Source organism: Plectropomus leopardus, chromosome 12 (assembly GCF_026936395.1).
Source record: "Plectropomus leopardus strain MGB_pleo_1.0 chromosome 12, ASM2693639v1, whole genome shotgun sequence".
In the NCBI taxonomy this organism is placed as follows: domain Eukaryota; kingdom Metazoa; phylum Chordata; class Actinopteri; order Perciformes; family Serranidae; genus Plectropomus; species Plectropomus leopardus.
The window spans coordinates 4425302-4443062 of record NC_142187.1 but is presented as its reverse complement, the minus strand read 5'-3'; the positions used below and the strand labels follow the sequence as shown (position 1 = coordinate 4443062).

General features: G+C 38.8%; 1 protein-coding gene across 1 annotated transcript in view; it reads right to left on the bottom strand.

The window, feature by feature from the left end:
- Positions 1-17761, bottom strand: part of dpydb (dihydropyrimidine dehydrogenase b) — a 29724-nt gene extending 11963 nt beyond the window's left edge. Inside the window, exons 1-18 of the mRNA XM_042497610.2 lie at positions 17305-17761; positions 15193-15303; positions 14921-15003; positions 13929-14016; positions 13593-13754; positions 12545-12741; positions 11856-11937; positions 11402-11489; positions 10292-10399; positions 9363-9532; positions 9046-9256; positions 7926-8110; positions 6838-7053; positions 3905-4069; positions 2456-2524; positions 2189-2272; positions 1098-1218; positions 815-934 (exon numbers count right to left, since the gene is read on the bottom strand). Coding sequence (XP_042353544.1) covers positions 815-934; positions 1098-1218; positions 2189-2272; positions 2456-2524; positions 3905-4069; positions 6838-7053; positions 7926-8110; positions 9046-9256; positions 9363-9532; positions 10292-10399; positions 11402-11489; positions 11856-11937; positions 12545-12741; positions 13593-13754; positions 13929-14016; positions 14921-15003; positions 15193-15303; positions 17305-17334 — 2290 coding nt within the window. The 5' untranslated portion in view covers positions 17335-17761. The remainder of the gene's footprint in view (positions 1-814; positions 935-1097; positions 1219-2188; positions 2273-2455; positions 2525-3904; positions 4070-6837; positions 7054-7925; positions 8111-9045; positions 9257-9362; positions 9533-10291; positions 10400-11401; positions 11490-11855; positions 11938-12544; positions 12742-13592; positions 13755-13928; positions 14017-14920; positions 15004-15192; positions 15304-17304) is intronic.

Below are 17761 nucleotides of genomic sequence, written 5' to 3'. Positions count from 1 at the left end.
ATAAAAAAACAAAAGACACCCAGAAATAATAAAATGCATGTTTTTTATGTTTTGATGCCTGTGGGATCAAAAATTACAGTTTGAATGGGTTTCATTTGAGCATTGTTTGCACCTAACAGTCTGAATGTAACAGTTTTGTTTCCACACTATATTTTAGACTTATTGTAGGAGCTGAGCTGGAAATAATGAGAATAAAAATACACAATCTTGCCAAAATTTATGCCATATGCATGAACACAGCCAAAATGATAAAAAATTGAAAAATGAAAAGGGCGTAAAATGCGCCAAACATTTTACGCCCTGGATCTCAGGCTGTTGCTTTAACTACAGGCTGTACTTTCAGATTTTCGTATTTCCCACCAACCATGCCACCACCATCATGGACACAAAGAGTATAGAGCTAATCAAGAGATACACCCTCTGACGGGACACATCACAACATCACGTGACTCTTCTGAGGAAGACTGCAGGAAGACAGCAGTCCAAACATGTCAATGTAAAAAAAAAAACACCTTACAAGTCTGTCAATAAGAATATAATTAATACGTTTCAGTGGAGACTAAATTAATCTTTTCGGACCACCAGCAGGAGCATTTATTGTTCTGATGAGACGTAAAGCATTCTGGTGGTTGTAGGTTTTCTCCCTTTTGAGCAAAAGTATCCTTTTTCTCAGTTTTCTCTGGTCACGTAGCACTCTTCTAATCTAATTGTCTTTCTAATGCAGAGGCAGTCTTGTTTTATGAGGGCCTTCTTTGTTTGTGAATTGGTCAGGTGATGCCGGGTGACATGTTTGCATGTGTGTGCGTGTCCTTACCCGACACCCCTCCATATGTGGTGCGTTTGCCTTTTCCAACACTCGGCCAGGGGGAGCCGTCAGCCTTCAGTCCCATCAAACCTGAGACTGTGTTGGTGGCTGTGACTCCATCAGCTCCACCTAAAAAACACAATAATCACACACATTCATTTATTACATACATAAATTGCTGAATGTAAATGATCTGCGCTGTGCAGTGTAAAATGATGTGAAGAAATACGGTAGCAGATATGATGTGGAGGAAGTAAAGACAAGTGAGCATGGTGAGATAAAATGTCCTCACCTTCATGAGCGGCCCTAGCGATGTCGACAATATTGGTAACATTTGGTGTCAGTTTGGCGAAGAAAGGGATGGAAATGGCTGCACGCACCCAGCGACAGATGTTACGCACCAACTCCGGATCCTAAAGACGTAAACTCGTCAATACACAAATCATTCAGCAAATCACAATGTTCATTTTTGAAAGATTTATTAAGATTCTAACATCTGTAATATGGCAGAGGAAGGTGTAAAGAATTGTATACATAAGATTGACACATACTTGTACTTTGTAAAAACATCAAGGCCATGTCATTTTTTGGAGGATAAATAAACAATGATCCTTTTGATGCAATTTGACAAATGTTTGGATTATAATTTTGACATGTCTGTATGCATTTCCTGGTAAACAAACCACTCTGACAGTGCTTTTGGCATAAGATCACGAAGCCAAAAGCCACCTCTCACATCCGTATGACAACCGCTGGATGGCATCAAGTGAAAACACAGCCGTATGGAACCAGTCACATCCGCATGGAAAGCGGCAGGATGGCATAAACAGGCCTTGGCTTGTATTTCAAAATACACTAGCCTATAAAATAACACTAAACAGGATAATCAAGTAAGATCCCTTTGCATTTATATTCATTCACCTCACAACGGCAATCATACATTTTGTAGATGCACCAAATAGGAGCTGTGTAGGCAAAACTAATGATTTTTATAAATAGACAGTAAACAGGCAAATTAACAGTTCCCTAACAACATATTGTTCCCCACAAGGTAGCAGACATGGCCACAGCAAAGACATATCAAGTGGACAGCGAGGGCTGCTGCTTTCAGGAGTGGTGGAGAGTTGAATATTTTAAAACAGCTGGGTTTTGTCCTTTCTATGTGATTTTTTCTGTTGTTTTTATAACCTGTATGATGTGAGAGGCAGCTGGCTTCCTGGTATTTTTACATTATTTAATGTGGCCCCTGTTCAAAACTAATTGGATACCCATGTCATAGCATTTTTAATTTAAACCACTTTGTTTAAAGTAGACATGGAGACATGCTTAGACCTTCTCTTCTCTTGTGTGTGTGTGTGTGTGTGTGTATGTATGTGTGTTTACCTGTCCACAAGCCAGTCCCATGCCTCTCTCTCCCATGCCATGAGGACAAGACAGGTTCAGCTCCAATGCATCTGGTCCTGATTTCTGAACACACACACACACACACACACAAATACACACACACACACACACACACACACAATTGAATTAATTTCACACCTTCACAAACCACACAGCTGTAACCTGTGTATGCACATGTGATTACAGACTAATTATAATGTGTAAATTCTGTGAATGGTAAATAATCTGGCCTGTGATTTTTCTCACCTCTGCCATCTTGGCTAGCTCTGTCCAGTCATCCTTGTTGTAAGCACACATTATACTGGAGATCACCACCTGACAGAGAGACAGGCAGAGGGTAATTTTCAAATGTCCAAAAGATGTCAAACCATTTGTTGACCCATTCTTCCAGCCACCATGCATTATGTTTCAAACACAGTGACCTGATTGAAAGATGAATCTCATCATGGTTCTTGATCAGACAATACAAAGAGTTTTACAAATCTATTTAAACTGTACATGCACCTGTACAGTCACCATCTATGCTGCTTTGAGTACATTTAGCCGACAGCCAATAGCCCTGGGATATTCAACTTGCTTTGATTGGGGGCCACTCCTGCAAAATGACAGGCCAGGGGCCAGTTGCAGCAGCCCAATTCATGTTTCAAGGATTTTAGGACATTTCTAGGGTTTTAACAGGTTTCCAGGATTTTTAACGGTTCTACGATTTTCAGATATTTCTAGTATTTAGGACCTTTCTAAGACTTAAGCACAATTTCACAATCTTTCTTGGATTTTAGGACATTAGGGGCTTAGCTAGGACCTCTGTCAGCGCTTGCAGGGAATCCTCTACCGTCACTTTTTTTTAATAAACAAGCTCTATTTTGATACTTTTTTTTTGCACTCTGCAATTCCCAGTGTGAATCACTATTTTTGTTGTGAATTAGAAAATGTTTGGGGGACCACCTGGCACCCTATCAGGGCCAGATTAGGCCTGCAGGCTGTACATTAGGTATCATTCCGATGTTGATGATTGTATATTGTTATTTATTATGTTTTTGTTGTTTCATTTTTTAAAATATATTTTGTTATTACATAATAAAAAATAATCAAACAAAAAATGCTACATATTTATGAAAAACAATTCTTTCTTTGATATGAAAAACACATTTTAGAAAAAGAAAAAAAATGCTTTAAAAGCTTTTTTACAGCATAGCGTACATTACAATTTTCTCTCTAATATCTATTTTATATTGCCGTGAAAAAATCAAAAAAGTTCTTCTTCAAACAGCTGTATTTGTTCAATGTGCAGAGCAAACCTCTCCACTCTTCCACATTCTTAGAGGAAAGCCAAAGGCAGAGAGTGCCCAGAACAAAGTCATACCACCAATATATCATATTACAAATAAAAGTAAAAGTTTTCTTTGACTGAAGTGGCCCTGACGGAAATGTAACTTTGACGTTAGCCATCAAAGACTACATCACAGGCTATGACTCACTTGAACTTTTTTTCAGGGCGCAATTTTAGCGCCCACCTTGGGATGGCACCCTTGGCTACCGCCTGTATCGCCTATGGCAGGTCACCACTGCTCACCACATCTTGTTTTGCAAAGATAACATAATAAGGAGCAATTTTCAAAGCTGCTTTCTATGTTCTTCATAAAACAGAGTCGGTGAAGAACTCCAAAGAAAAACCTGATGTGATAATAAACTCACATTATTGGGGAAGTCCCTCTTCAGCTCGGCAACCGTCTGACACCAGTAGGCTGCTGTCTTCTCACTGATGAGCTCGATGTTGAGGAAGGAGCCTTGACCTGGTCCATACACAGGACCTGAGGTGGTTCCACGCACAATACGAGGAGACACGTTGGTCACCAGATCCTGCAGACAGTTTTACAGAGGGGCTCATTGTTCAGTGGGGAGACATTGGTGGCTGTGACAGGCTGATTGTTTTTTTAGCTAGTTAGTTAGTTTAGTTTTATTTGCACAAACACATGTATAGAAAGAACAGAAAGAAAATTAAAAAGTTTCAGCACTTTTACGGGAGAGGTTATAAGCCAAAAATGGCTTATGGAGATATCTCCCCTATCAAATAACTATAATCATTGTAAGAAAGAAAAAAGATTAAAAACATTTCAAGACTAAACAGTAATACAAAGCAGATAAAAATACACAAATGACAAGAAGTTTGTATGAACAAAGCAAAATGTATTTTAAATAAATGAATCAAGTACTATGAGTCTTTGCTAATCAGTCCTTTTCTGATGTTTTTTTTAAAATAATGTTAATGTTGATATTCATTGTAGTGATGAACGCAGGTTGTTCCAAAGAGATGTTTTTTGTATTTCAATGAATATTCATAAGGGGAAGTCCAACAATACGGAAGATTAAAGTCCTTAGCTGTTCCTCTACCAAGCCTTCGTCTGGCTAATGTCCGCTCGCAGGAGAATAAAGTGGATTGGGTGTGATTGAGACTCACTCGGCATCGCAAAATCAGAGACTGCCCTGGGCACATCTTCACAGAGACATGGTTAACCCTTAACATCCCAGATCAAGCTGTTGCACTGGATGGGCGGACCTTGTTGGGAGCCATCATAACTCAAGACTCTGATGCAAATTCAAAAATGCACTGCAGGAATTGTGTGATGCCATGAGCAGCAAGATGACCAAACAATCGGATCGAATTGTCATAGCAGCTGCTGTTTCTAATCAACTCATCCTTCAACTCCAAAGATAAAGCAGGATGAAGGACAAATGTCATTTGTGTTTTTTCAACTTTGTTTAAAAAATGATCAATAAATCTACTTTCTACCTTCTTAAAATGTCTTGTGGGATATGAGTAAATGTCTGAGGATGCCTTAAAGAAGTTCTAAAAAAACTCTGCATTCTGGTAGCTGTAAGTTTTTTACCTCTTGAGCACTTTTTTTCTGTTTCAAAGGTATTTGCATCTTTCTTCTGCAAACACAGCCCTGTCTTATAGAAAATGAAATAAAATAAAAATCATCATTCCAGCAGTGATAAGCCCCTTTAATCAACTGGCCAAAAATCAGTGGTACCAATTCTTATAATCAACTCATTGTTTCATCAACTTTGTTTTAACAAAGACGCAAAAAGAAACTCGGATTAAAGCCACGTCTCTGCACACCAGTCAAGTTGCATTTATGGTGTGGTTGAATAGAAATTGTACAGAGCTGGCAGGATGTAGCTATAACACAGATATATTTAATAAAAACTTATCAGTTTACACGAGAAAATTCACAAAGTGATGGGGCTGTCGGCCAATGAAAAAATCCACCCACTTTAGCATATTTCACCTCTCGTATAGCCTAATTATCTTCCTGCCGATCCCTCCCCTAACCGGCCAGAAACCCCCTCCTTTTCCTCACAGTAATGATGATCCTTCACCAAATCAAGCTTCTTCCTAGACTAAGTTCTGGGAAAGTATCATGAACATTACCACATTGTCTCTATCTCCCTGTCTCCTTTTTGGCAGTAGTGGTTTTCCACACAGTTGCCTAACTCTGTCATAAGTTGTTCATCAACCTTACAGGTCACACAGGGTGTGGTTGCTTCTCCTTATGCATGAGTACAACTATTCCAATATGTATCTCTAAATAACCCCCAACATATAGAGAACATAAATGGGAGGATATAGTAAAATATGGAACGTAATCAATATGTAGTATAACCCACGATATATCCCTCTTAAAATCTACCACAACAGTTTACATCCATGTGTGTGAAACAGGGATGCTTCACACAGAGCGCAGAAGATTTATACCATCAGCACAGTTTCAAGATTAGTGTCACGAATTCAGTATCTGACCAAAAGTCTCCCCTTTTGTTTCTGAGACAAGACATTTAGTAATGACCAAGAAAAATGTTTTTGCACAACATATTGATGTAAGTTCTTGTGTCCATGTGGCAGTTTGTGCTAAATCTCCCCAAATTCCCAAAATGCATTCTTGAGATACTGTGTTCATGAGAATAGGTGAGCTGGATGGACAGACAACCCGGAAACATATTGCCTCCAGCTTCAGCTATCACCAGTGCAGAGACAAAAAAACACTGGTTCCAGTCTCAAATATGAATGTTTGCTAATTGTATGATTGTACATAGTGAACTGAAGATTTAAAAGCTGTGGACTAATAAATAAAACAAACTGCTAAATTAGGCTTTACCACACCGTGATGGTTAATTTTACTTTCTCTGACAACTTATAGACTAGACTGGAGAAAATTGCTGGCAGACCAATCAGCAATGAAACTGATTATTGATTGCGGCCCTGAAGTATTGTGCTACTTTTGCTGAGCTAAGTCAAAATAGCTTGACTAAAACAGGGAAACACTATAAAGTGGATTCCGGAGGGTTCTGGCTACATTCAGCTGTTGTTGATAGTAATATACTTATATCTAAAATGTATAGGTTGCCTTTATTCTTAGGTCTACTTAGGTTAAATGTATCAGACCTAAAGCAGCTAAGAGGTTTGCCACCTGGGCTTTTTATAAAAGAACTGATGGATAAATTAATCACTCATTTTTGCAAACTAGTGTGCAACATTATGTGCTTGCTTATTACCTTTCACTGTGTGTGTGTGTGTGTGTGTGTGTGTGTGTGTGTGTGTGTGTGTGTGTGTATGTGTACTGTACCTTATCCAGTCCAAATGTCTTGGTCAGAGCAAAGCCCCATCCCTGTTCGAAAGCTCGCCTGATCATAGCTGTGCTGGTGGTGGGAGGAGCAGATGCCAGGCCAAACGGGTTGGGAAATTTTATTCCACACACCTCAACACTGATGTCCACCTTATCGATAGCGCTGTAGAACAACGGAAGCTTCGGGACTGGGTCCACTGTCTGTCCATGCAGCGACTGCAGGAGGAAGGGACATGGAAAAAAATATTTGACTCAGAAGATAATGCTGGCACTGACTGTTTGTGCAACACACAAATAGATTTGCTTATTTCATATGTAGCATATTAATGTTTCAAAAGTGATGTAGTAGACACACATGTAGAGACACCTGTCAAGCTGCAGATCACTGTTCAATTACAACCAACTGGTTGTTTTTTAGTGAGTCCTGCTGTGTTTCCAGCAGCTTTTTCCAGAGGGGATATTGGCACAAAAGGCAGTGGATTTTTACAAAGACATTGGCGCTTTTTCAGAGGGAAATTTGCCCTCAAAACCATGTATTTTAAGCCAAAACATGATCTTTCACCATAACCAAGTGGCTTTTGTGCTCAAACATAATCAGAACATTGTTGAAACGTAAAGTCTCTATGGATCTGCTACATAATAATCTGAAATGCAACACATCTGTTGTTTGCAGAAATGTACAATGAAAAAAAGTGTGCTTGTTGTGTGGTGCATTCAGGTACTCAGGTACAAACAGAATCACATTTATGAACTGTGTTGACAAAATATCAAACGTGAATCAAACTAGAAACAAATACCAAATAGAATGATTTGGTATCAAATCTCATATTACATTAAACATTAAATTAAAAAAGGCGTCTTTCATCCCGGTTCCAACTGCACAGGTACGCACACAGAGAACCTGATAGGCTGTTGTATATGATGACATCACATAATTATATTTAATATGCTTTATATAAGATCTCAATATAAACATCATATACATGTATGTGAGTGAGCTCCTTGTCACTGGTTGCAGCTGGATTAGATCTGGTCGGAGCCATGGATTTTAAAGATGTGCTGAATGTTTGAAGCAAAAACAGATTTACCTGCATGTATCTGTGAATGTGCCATGAGGCCTGTTTGCCATCATTCACTGATTCCACTGTGGTGTTCGCCAAACCAGCAATGTCTCCTCCTGCAAACACCCAGGGCTCACTGGTCTGCATGGTGTCACTGTTCACCTCCGGAGTACCCCAGCGGGTCATCTTCACAGGAGCCATGGCTGCGCTCACTACACACACACACACATACAATACATGGCTTAGGTTATGTCTGAAGATACGTCATCTCCCCATTGATGTTCTGCATTATCCTACAGCAATGACACTCAACTGGCCCCCGATAGGAAGCCGAGTTTCCCCCTCAAGCATTTTCTAATTCAGAATAAAAATAAATGATTGATGGGAATTGTTTTTGTACTTTTAGTTTATATAAACTGCCAGAGTGCATTAAACAGCATCAAAATAGAGCTTGTACATTGAAAAAATGCCAGTGGAGCATACCCTGCATCTCCCAACAGAGGTCTTAGCTAAGTCCTTGATGTCCTAAAATTCTAGAAATGTCCCAAAAACCTGAAAAATTCTTATACACCTAGAAATATCTGAAAATCCCAGAAATGTCCTAAAATCCTGGAAATGCCCTAAAATCCAAGATATGCCTGAAAACCCTAGAAACATCCTACAATTCTAGCAATTTGCTTAAATCAAATAAATGTCCTAAAATCCCATAAATGTCGTCAAATTCAAGAAATCTACTAAAATCCTAGAAACATCCCAAAATCCTGGAAATGTCCTCAAATCCTATAAACATCCCTAACATATTAAAAATGTCTAGAATCCTAGAAATGTCCTGACATCCTAGAAATGTCCTCAAATCCAAAAAATGTCTTCAAATCTGAGAAATGTCACAAAATCCTAGAAATGCCCTAAAATCAAAAAATGTTCTTAAAATTCTAGAAATGTCCTAAAATCCTAGACATATTCCCAAATTTTGGTAATTTTCTGAAATAACTGAAACATGTACTGGGCTGCCGTGATTGGCCCTGGCCTCCTATCATTTTGCAAAAGTGGCTCCCAATCAAAGCAAGTGAAGTATCCCTGTCCCACAGAATCATCAATAATAACTTACAAATCTGAAAAGCTCAAAGACTCAGTTTTTGTTATGCACCTTGTGGCTCATTGAGCATCGAACCAAAGGCACTGATGATGTAATCAGCCTTCAGCCTGACAACTTGGTCTTCATCTTCCAGCCAATCACCGTCCTCGGTCTGCTCAGTGCGACAGAACTGCAGCCCAGAAACCCGACCGTTCTTCATAATGACCTCACGAGGAGAGAGGAAAGGTAGGAACTCACACTGCTCCTCTTTAGCCAACTCCATCTGACAGAAAAAAACACATGCATTTAGTATTCTGTTTCCATCTGCCCATCCATCCATCCATCCACCATCTGTCTGTCTGTCTATCCATCCATCCATCCATCTGTACCTCCTCAGGAACAGCCCTAATGTTAGTGAATCCCTTCCTGAAGCAGACAAAGACCCTCTTGGCTCCACAGCGGAGAGCTGAGGTGGCGCAGTCAAACGCTGTGTCACCCGCCCCCAGGACTATCACTACACCTCTTAACTCTGGCAGGGAGGAGCGACACTGACACATGCCTGGGCGAAGTGAGACAGAGAGAAAATATACAATATACAAATACAAATATACAATTTTTATGCCTCCATGCAGGCAATAGTTGTGACCTGGAGGCATTGTTTTTGGGTTGTATGCCTGTGCATTCATGCGCCTTATAATTAATTAAGAATACCTTTAGGTACTTTCTTCAAATTTAGCACAAATATCCAGTTGGACTCAAGGACGAAATAACTAAAATATTTTGGTCATATGTCAAAGGTCAAAGTTATAGAGACCTTGTCTATCTCATTCTTGTGAATGCAATATCTCAAGAACATCTTGAGGCAATTTCTTCAAACGTCCACAAGAAATTAAATCAAGAATTTGGTCATTGAAGGTCAAAGGTCAAGGCCACTGTGACCTCATTAAACATGTTTTAGGCCATAACTCAAGACTTTATGCACTAAAATTTCATATAATGATAAGTGCATCAGCACTTTATCATACAAGTTGCACACCAAGTTGTACTTAAAGTAAAATTTACTTTAAATGCAACTTGGAGTGCAACTGGTCTGCAGAGGCATACAAATGTGTGGCGGTAATTTTAGCTGTATTTGCACTAGTTCACAAGAGTTCCTCATTTATACCTACATACTATATTTGTTGGTTGAAGTGATGTCACCAGTGAACCAGTTGTGTTTGTGTTGTATAATTACTCTAAATGTTTGAAGCATATGCATGCTCTGTGTGCATGTGTACATGTGTGCGTGTGTGCATATGTGCGTATGTATTCTGAGTACCTTTCTTGCTGGCTGAGGCCACCATTGGCAGAAAGTCTTTAGAAGTGAAGAAGCCTTGATCCATAGTTAAATCCTGGAAGATTTTAGCTCTGTTTGCTTGAGGGAGTCCTGGAGTCACACACACATACAATAGAAGAAAATGAGCGTCTAATTCAAAGATGCTGTATACGACATTCAGAGCATTAATATAGCACCAAACCATGATTTACTAAGGTAGAGCATGGTGAAAGGCGGCTGTGACTCAGGAGGTAGAGTGGGTTGTATACTAATCGTAAGACTGGCAGTTTGATCACTGGCTTCTTCTGTATGTATGTCAAATTACCCTTGGGAAAGATACTAAACCCCCCTTGTTAGCCTCGACCACCAGTGTGTGAATGGATGAATGTGACTCTGTGACTTTTATTGTCCACCAGCCATAGTGGCAGGTGGACAATAAAAGTTCATTTCCAACCCTGAATGTAACATTGATTCATTCAATTCATCAGTGTTCGATAACTCAGCTATTTCAGCAGTTTATTAGTTAGGCTACTTTTAGCTAAGTGCTTTAATCAGCATTAGCTAACTAATGTTATTCAACTTTTTATCAGTTGGCTACTTTTAGCTAACTTTCAACTTCATTCATCAGTGTTAACCAACACTATTTCAGCTGTTTATCAGTTACTTTTAACTAGCTATTTCAAGTGTTTATTCATTAGCGTCAGCTAATTAATGCTATCTCAGCTTTTTATCTGTTACTTTTAGCTAACTGTTCAAATCATTTTTTTCATTAGCGTTAGCTAAGTAATGCTATTTCAATTTTATTTATTTCATCTGGAAGTTTTGAATCCACAATTCCTTTGTGAAATCGTGGACTATCGCCTCCCAGAAATCGCTCATACGTGGCCGCTCCCACGTATAAGGGGCTTGCCTTTCCATTGGTGCTTGTATATGGCCTTGGCGGAGGAGCGGAGAAGTCGCCTTACATCACTCAATGGAAATGTAGCCATCTCTCAATTGCGTTTAATTGACATTTCGAAAATATCACTTAAGTTTTGCACAAATCTGTAATAGAAACCATCTCAACAGACCAAATGCAAAAGTGTTCTCTGAAATGCTGAACGACGCACTCACCAATCCCAATGAAGACAGCCTTAAATCCTTCCTCTTTCAGCGAAGTCAAAGTCATTCCGTTAACACCCAGACCCTTCTCACACACCACCTAGAGTGTGTATACACACACACACACACACACACACACACACACACACACACAAACACACATTTAACCAAAGGACACAACACAACACAGCATTATTGTCCTGGTGTTTAGGAATATCCAACATCATGAATCAGCTCTTACTATTTCATTTTCAGCCATTTTCATTCCAATAAGGGATTTATGTTACATTTGAAAGGTTTGGTATCACATTTTAATACACGCAGAGTTCATTATTATTATAATATACCAAAACATCAAAAAGAGAAGACTACAGATATCTTAATAAATAAACAGTTTTTTGAAATACTGTATGTATTCCAGCATTTTACACAATAAGTAGACATGTGTATGTTTCATGAGTCCGACCTTGACGCCCAAATCCTTCATCAGGTCTATTTCAAACTGGACAACCTCATAGGGAAGCCGGAACTGAGGGATTTCCGATGTGCTGCAGGGAGGAAACCATATTTGTTGAACTTCCTTTTTTTAGTCCCCCTTTTACTTTGCTTGATATCATCTCATGTCTTGCTTCTTCTGCCATTTTGACTTTCTACCGTATAACTTAGTTTAAGAGGTTACAGAAGTTATTCTCAACATTGTTTTTTTTCTTGTTCGTAGAAAAAAATAGAACCTGATTTGCTGACTTTTGTCGATTACATTGTTTGCATCTAAAGTTGTTAGAGACACATATGAATTTATTGTAAATTATCTTGTGTGCACAAAAAAACTTGCAAGATAATTAACTTATAGAACAAAATAAAAACAAAAATTGATTTAAAAAGCCCTTCAGGTTGGAAGGAGTTTTGTATTATTTTGCTTTATTGAGAATTTCTAATTTTTCATTAACAGCATTTGTTATATCTTCAGCCTGGCTTTTTGTTATTATGTGTAACATGTTTTCATAACAGTACATTTTAAAAAGTCCTACAATAAATTTTGAATTAAAAATAATACATAATTTTACCCCATATCATACTTAACAAATTATTATAAAATATTATGATATAATGATGCTGATGATGATGCTGATGGTGATGACCGTGATAATATGTTACCTCAGCCCTCCAATGTACTTCTGCTTCTCAAATATGGTAATGTTATCATATCCAAGACGGGCCAGGAAGGAGGCACAGCTGATTGATGCTGGGCCACAACCAATCAGAGCTATGGGGGCATGGTAAGACTCTGGCATCTCATGGGCTGGTGGGAGTTCAGGATTCCTGATCTGAGGGATGCCCATCTTGCTAAACACCTACGGAAAAAGACAAATGCATTTGGAATAATACACTTGTCAGGCCATTTAACAGACAGTATTCATATCTCAACTATAATATAATTCTCAACACAACATGGCTGACTTTAGAGTGAGGCTTTGTACCTTTCACTGAACAATAGCCACTGTGGCCCCAATTGGCAATAACATTTTGATGCTTCACTTAAAAATACGTTGTTTCACTTGTAAAATAGAAAATTGTCTAGTTTATCACCCACTGTTGGATAACTGAGCAAAAATTCACTCCGCTGATCAAGACTGTAGGTGGGTTTACATTACAGATTTGCACAAAACTTAAAAATTACACTAGGACTACAAGTTTTGTAAGCAAATGTGGAAATAAGACCGATTTCTGGGAGGTGATAGTCCACAGTTTCACAGAGGAACTGTGGATTCTAAACTTTTGGATGATCTACTCAGCTTTTGAAGTTATGCAATGCAATGACACATCTTGTAGTGCCTTCTGCATCATGCCAGTTTCTACCAACAAGCGCAGAGCCATAGCATCATGTGACCTAAAAAAATTGTTACCATAAGACGTATTTTATCTTCACAATTTCAGTTGCACATAATGAAGGTTAATGGAATCCTGCCTTGTGAGCCCTGTTTGATAGCACTACTAAGCCTTGGTTTTAGAGTTTCTCATGCATTTTCATCCCAGCTTGTCAAATATCCCTGCTTAGTCAGTACCGTACACGTCTACATAAGACGTTGTTGATGTTCTGGGACGCCATTAATTTGCCCAATTTACATTGTGTCTTTTCAGAATTACAGAAACTATTTATCATATGTATTTTGCAGAAAACATGGCAGTTATAAATGCTGTGTACCTCAGTAGCAAACTGCTGGAGCCCTCCGATGTTAATGGGCCCCTCCTCAGAGGCATACAAGTTACACCCCCCCACACACAGCTCTGATGTGGGACACACCATTCCACAGGTCAAACCCAGAGGATTGTCAGAGAGGATGGCCCGCGCTGCCCCATAGTAGTTCTGGTACACACACACACACACACACACACACACACACACACACACACACACACACAAATGATAAGATCATAACTTTAGAACTGTTGCATATAATTTTCTGTGTACTGTTCCTTTATCCTTTGTTCTTCTTAGACATCTTACACTTTAATGAACTGGCACTGTGACTTTGCGTACCTTGCTAGCGATGCTTGTAATAAATGTCTTTATGTCCAGGTTAGTGGGGCAGCTCTTCTGACAGGGGGCATCTGCACATTTCAGACACCTAAACACAGATTTCACTTTTATTTGACAGTTTAACTAAATTATGAAAAATCCTTGTTTCAGACTGGTCCAAGAAAGCAGCAAGCATCATGGCGACTATGATGTAAAGTCAACAACATCCAACAACGCACAAAACATTTTATTAGCACTGCTGTCTGCTGCTGTTTTTTTTAAAATAGATATTATCACTAGAAATATCACAAATAGAGAAAAAAAATCCATAAATAAGAGTTCAAAAAATGAGGTGATGCACTGATAATGGTTGTTGAAGTAACTGGATATCAAACTATTGTGCAGGGCTGAAATCAAGCTGATTGCCACAGTCTGTCTGTGGTGCTTTGAGCTAAATCCTAACATCAGCAGGATAACAAGCTCACAGCAACAGTGCAAACGTGCAGAGTGTAGAGTTTCATGGCAATGTAGCTGCTGGATACAAGAGCGTAACTTTGGCACAATAAAGGGGCGCTGGGTTCCTCCCCTGTTTTTTAAATCTAATTTTTCATGCATTTCAACATACATTTAGAGAATATGGTAACCAAAACAAAATTCAGGAAATAATTAAGTTGATTGTCATTCTAAATTCTGTCATGAATAGTAGTAAATGTGCTAAATAAGCTACTTCCCTGTGGCATTTTTTGGAGTCTATCAGACACATGTTCACCACATCCCTAGTGGAAATCATCATCTTGAATGATGTTGCTAGCAAGGTTAAAAATTATACCAATAACAATCATTTCCTGAAGGAGACACAGGTGATTAGATAGTAGCAGCTACTACTTTCTTTACCTGTAGGAGGCAACATATACCGTCATCTGAGAGTAAGTTTGTGAGATTGGGTGCTTGGTATATGGCAGTTTAAAGTGGTACTTTACATGAAAAAAATGATCAGAGTAATGAATTCTCACCGAAGTGCTTCCCGTAGAGCTCCGCGCTCGCTCAGTGTTGTGTGTTTGATATCGTCAAAGTTGTTCTCTAACTTCACACAAGACTGAAAGGAAGAGAGAAAGAGGGCAGGAAATCAAACTATGAAAATTATTTTTTAAAAAAGGGAGAAAAAAATGCAAGAGTGGGTTGAGAGATATGGAGGGAGAAACGTTGCACTAATGCTACATCTACTAAACTGTGCAACCAAAGCCAAGTTTTGTGTGTGTGTGTGTGTGCATGTGTGTGTACTCACATCACAGCTCCTGTCAGGGTTTCTCTTCCATTGTTTCTTTTCTCTCTTCTTGCTCGCCGTGGACATGATCTGAGCGTGAGTCTTCACCCTGGGATTCAGAGCGAGGATGCTCTGGTGATGAAATCAAGCAAAACCTCCTTAAAACTCTGAATTCTTTAACTTGGACACAAATAGAATCCTACTCTATTCTCCCGAGGTTGTTATTTATTATGAGTCAGCTACTCCTGGAAACCGATCTACAAAGTGCCAGAAAAGATTTTTGATGACCTGTATGTTTGTGTTTTTGTGTGTTTTTTTTTTTGACACCTAAAAAAATGAACTACTTATCACAGGAAATTAAGAGCAGCTGGGTTGCTGTATATATATTTCTTATTCTATTATTTCAAGGTCAAACGTTAATTATTGATTCAGCTTGTGATATCCATGGACAGGATTTAAAGGAGCAGCCAGGGGGAGGTAGGGGTCCAATTTGGGGACCTGTTAGCACAGAGAGGCACAGATCTGCTGAAAAAAACCTTTAAACTATGGAACATTGTCAGGAGTTTGCTTGTTTGAAAAGTTGGGGATCAAGATGATAAGATGATGAGCTGCTGAGGCAGTGCCCTGAGGTTACAGATACATTTTCCATACTGAGATTTTTTTTGCAACAGAAAATACATCCAACTACAAAAGCCAGATACAAACTTCATAAATGTATGATGTTATAAATGACTGGCTTATGTTCTAATGGTCGTATTTGAGGCCTTACCAAATAACGTGACCAGTGATTAAGTGATCATCAGTGTCAGTAACACTGATTAATTTTGCTTGACAGTTTGATTCAAAATTATTTAACAGTTATTGTGAATATTGTTTAAAAAGGAACATAAATATTATTTAAAAAGAGAATGAATATCATTTAAAACAGAGTATGTATATTTAAAAATTGCAATAAATATGTTTAATAAACATATGGCACAGCGCACTATTTATTAAATTAAATAGGGCAACAACTTGATAAAACAATGTCCCCATTTAGCTATTTAATTAAAATCAAGTGATTTCACTTAAGAAATAGATTGGTCCTAACATGATTTATGTTATTCAAGAAATTAATTTGTTGGCTTAATAACTAACGTGAAAAATCTTTGAGATTTTCAACCCAACACTCATTCGTCAACAATCAAGACAATCTTGAAATTGAGTTGAAATGGGTGGAGTTGTCCTGCGTCCTCTGTGGATCTATGCTGGGTCGAGTTTAGGCAGGCAGTGAGGCTGAAAACCAGGCAGAAACCGAAACTGTTTTCATAGCTAGTTTCCAATAGTTTACCACAAGGGTTTGTTTTTTTTTAACTTTCAAAGCATGTAGAGAGGGGTAGTCTGTAATATCTGGCAGGTATTTTGCTTCACACATACATGTTCTCTGTTTTAAAACATGTAGAGTTGAATGCAGCTTTTTCATGACGGTTGTTGAAACTATTGCGCAGTTTACAGCCAAACCACCACTGATCATGAATCACGTTGCTTGTTGCATAACACTGCAAGGCCATATTAGGACTACATTAAATGGCTGTTTATCCCTTTAATCTTCACTGCCGCTGTGTCATTTAAAAGTGGCACAATAGTTAATTGCATCATAAAGAATATATAGAAAACAGTATGATAAGAGTAGGTATATTATGTTGTATATCTCAGATTACACCAAGAACTTTAGAAGTGCGTGTTGACATGTAGGTCCAATGATACTTTTTTTGGGGAAAGGACATTTCCCCATCAAACTTTTTAATGTTTAACCCTTTGAAACCTGGATCCACATCAGTTTTCTTCTGCATTCAGATGTCTTTTTCAAGCATTTAAGCCTCTAACACGTAAGAAAATTGGTTAGACTTACGAAAAAATAAAATAAAAAACATGGGGGGGGCAATAAGTAATTATATGAAATTGAAACCAAGCCGCTGCAGAGGCCTCGGCATACGGGCTGCACACTCTAATAGTGTGTCCATTTATTTATTTTATTACGATTATTAGCGGCAAAGATATGTGTTTACGCTGCAAGTTTGATGAAGGCAGTAAACAGAGAATGCTGCTGAGGAAAAAACATGTTAAAACGATAAACAAATACACAGAGCTTACCTCAATGTCTGGAAGATCTTTGCTCAACATGATCCTTCTGTCCGGTTTACAGACTAAAAGCTTTCAAACACTTTCTTATAATGTGGAGATCGTCACTGGTTTGTGGATTAGAGGTCCGAAGCACTGTCCGGGACTGCTCTGCTCCCAAGAGGAACTACCCGAGAACTGACCGCTCTTATCAGGCCACTCACCCACTCCTCTCAGCGACACTCAAACAGCAGGTTGACCGTTTAAAGCCATCATGTGTTGTCTTTTCTCTGATAAGGCAAACTGACAGACAAAGTTAATACGGTCCTCTGAGGTTCGAAGTTCAGCAGAGCCGGACGGCAGGTATGTTTCTGGGTGCATTGCTCCTGAGCTCTGGACAAATCAAACAATAACCAAAGCGAACTGTCAAGTTCAAACTCCACCTTGCATTTTTCGTTTCACTCCTTTCTGCCTGTCCAAGCACTGCTCA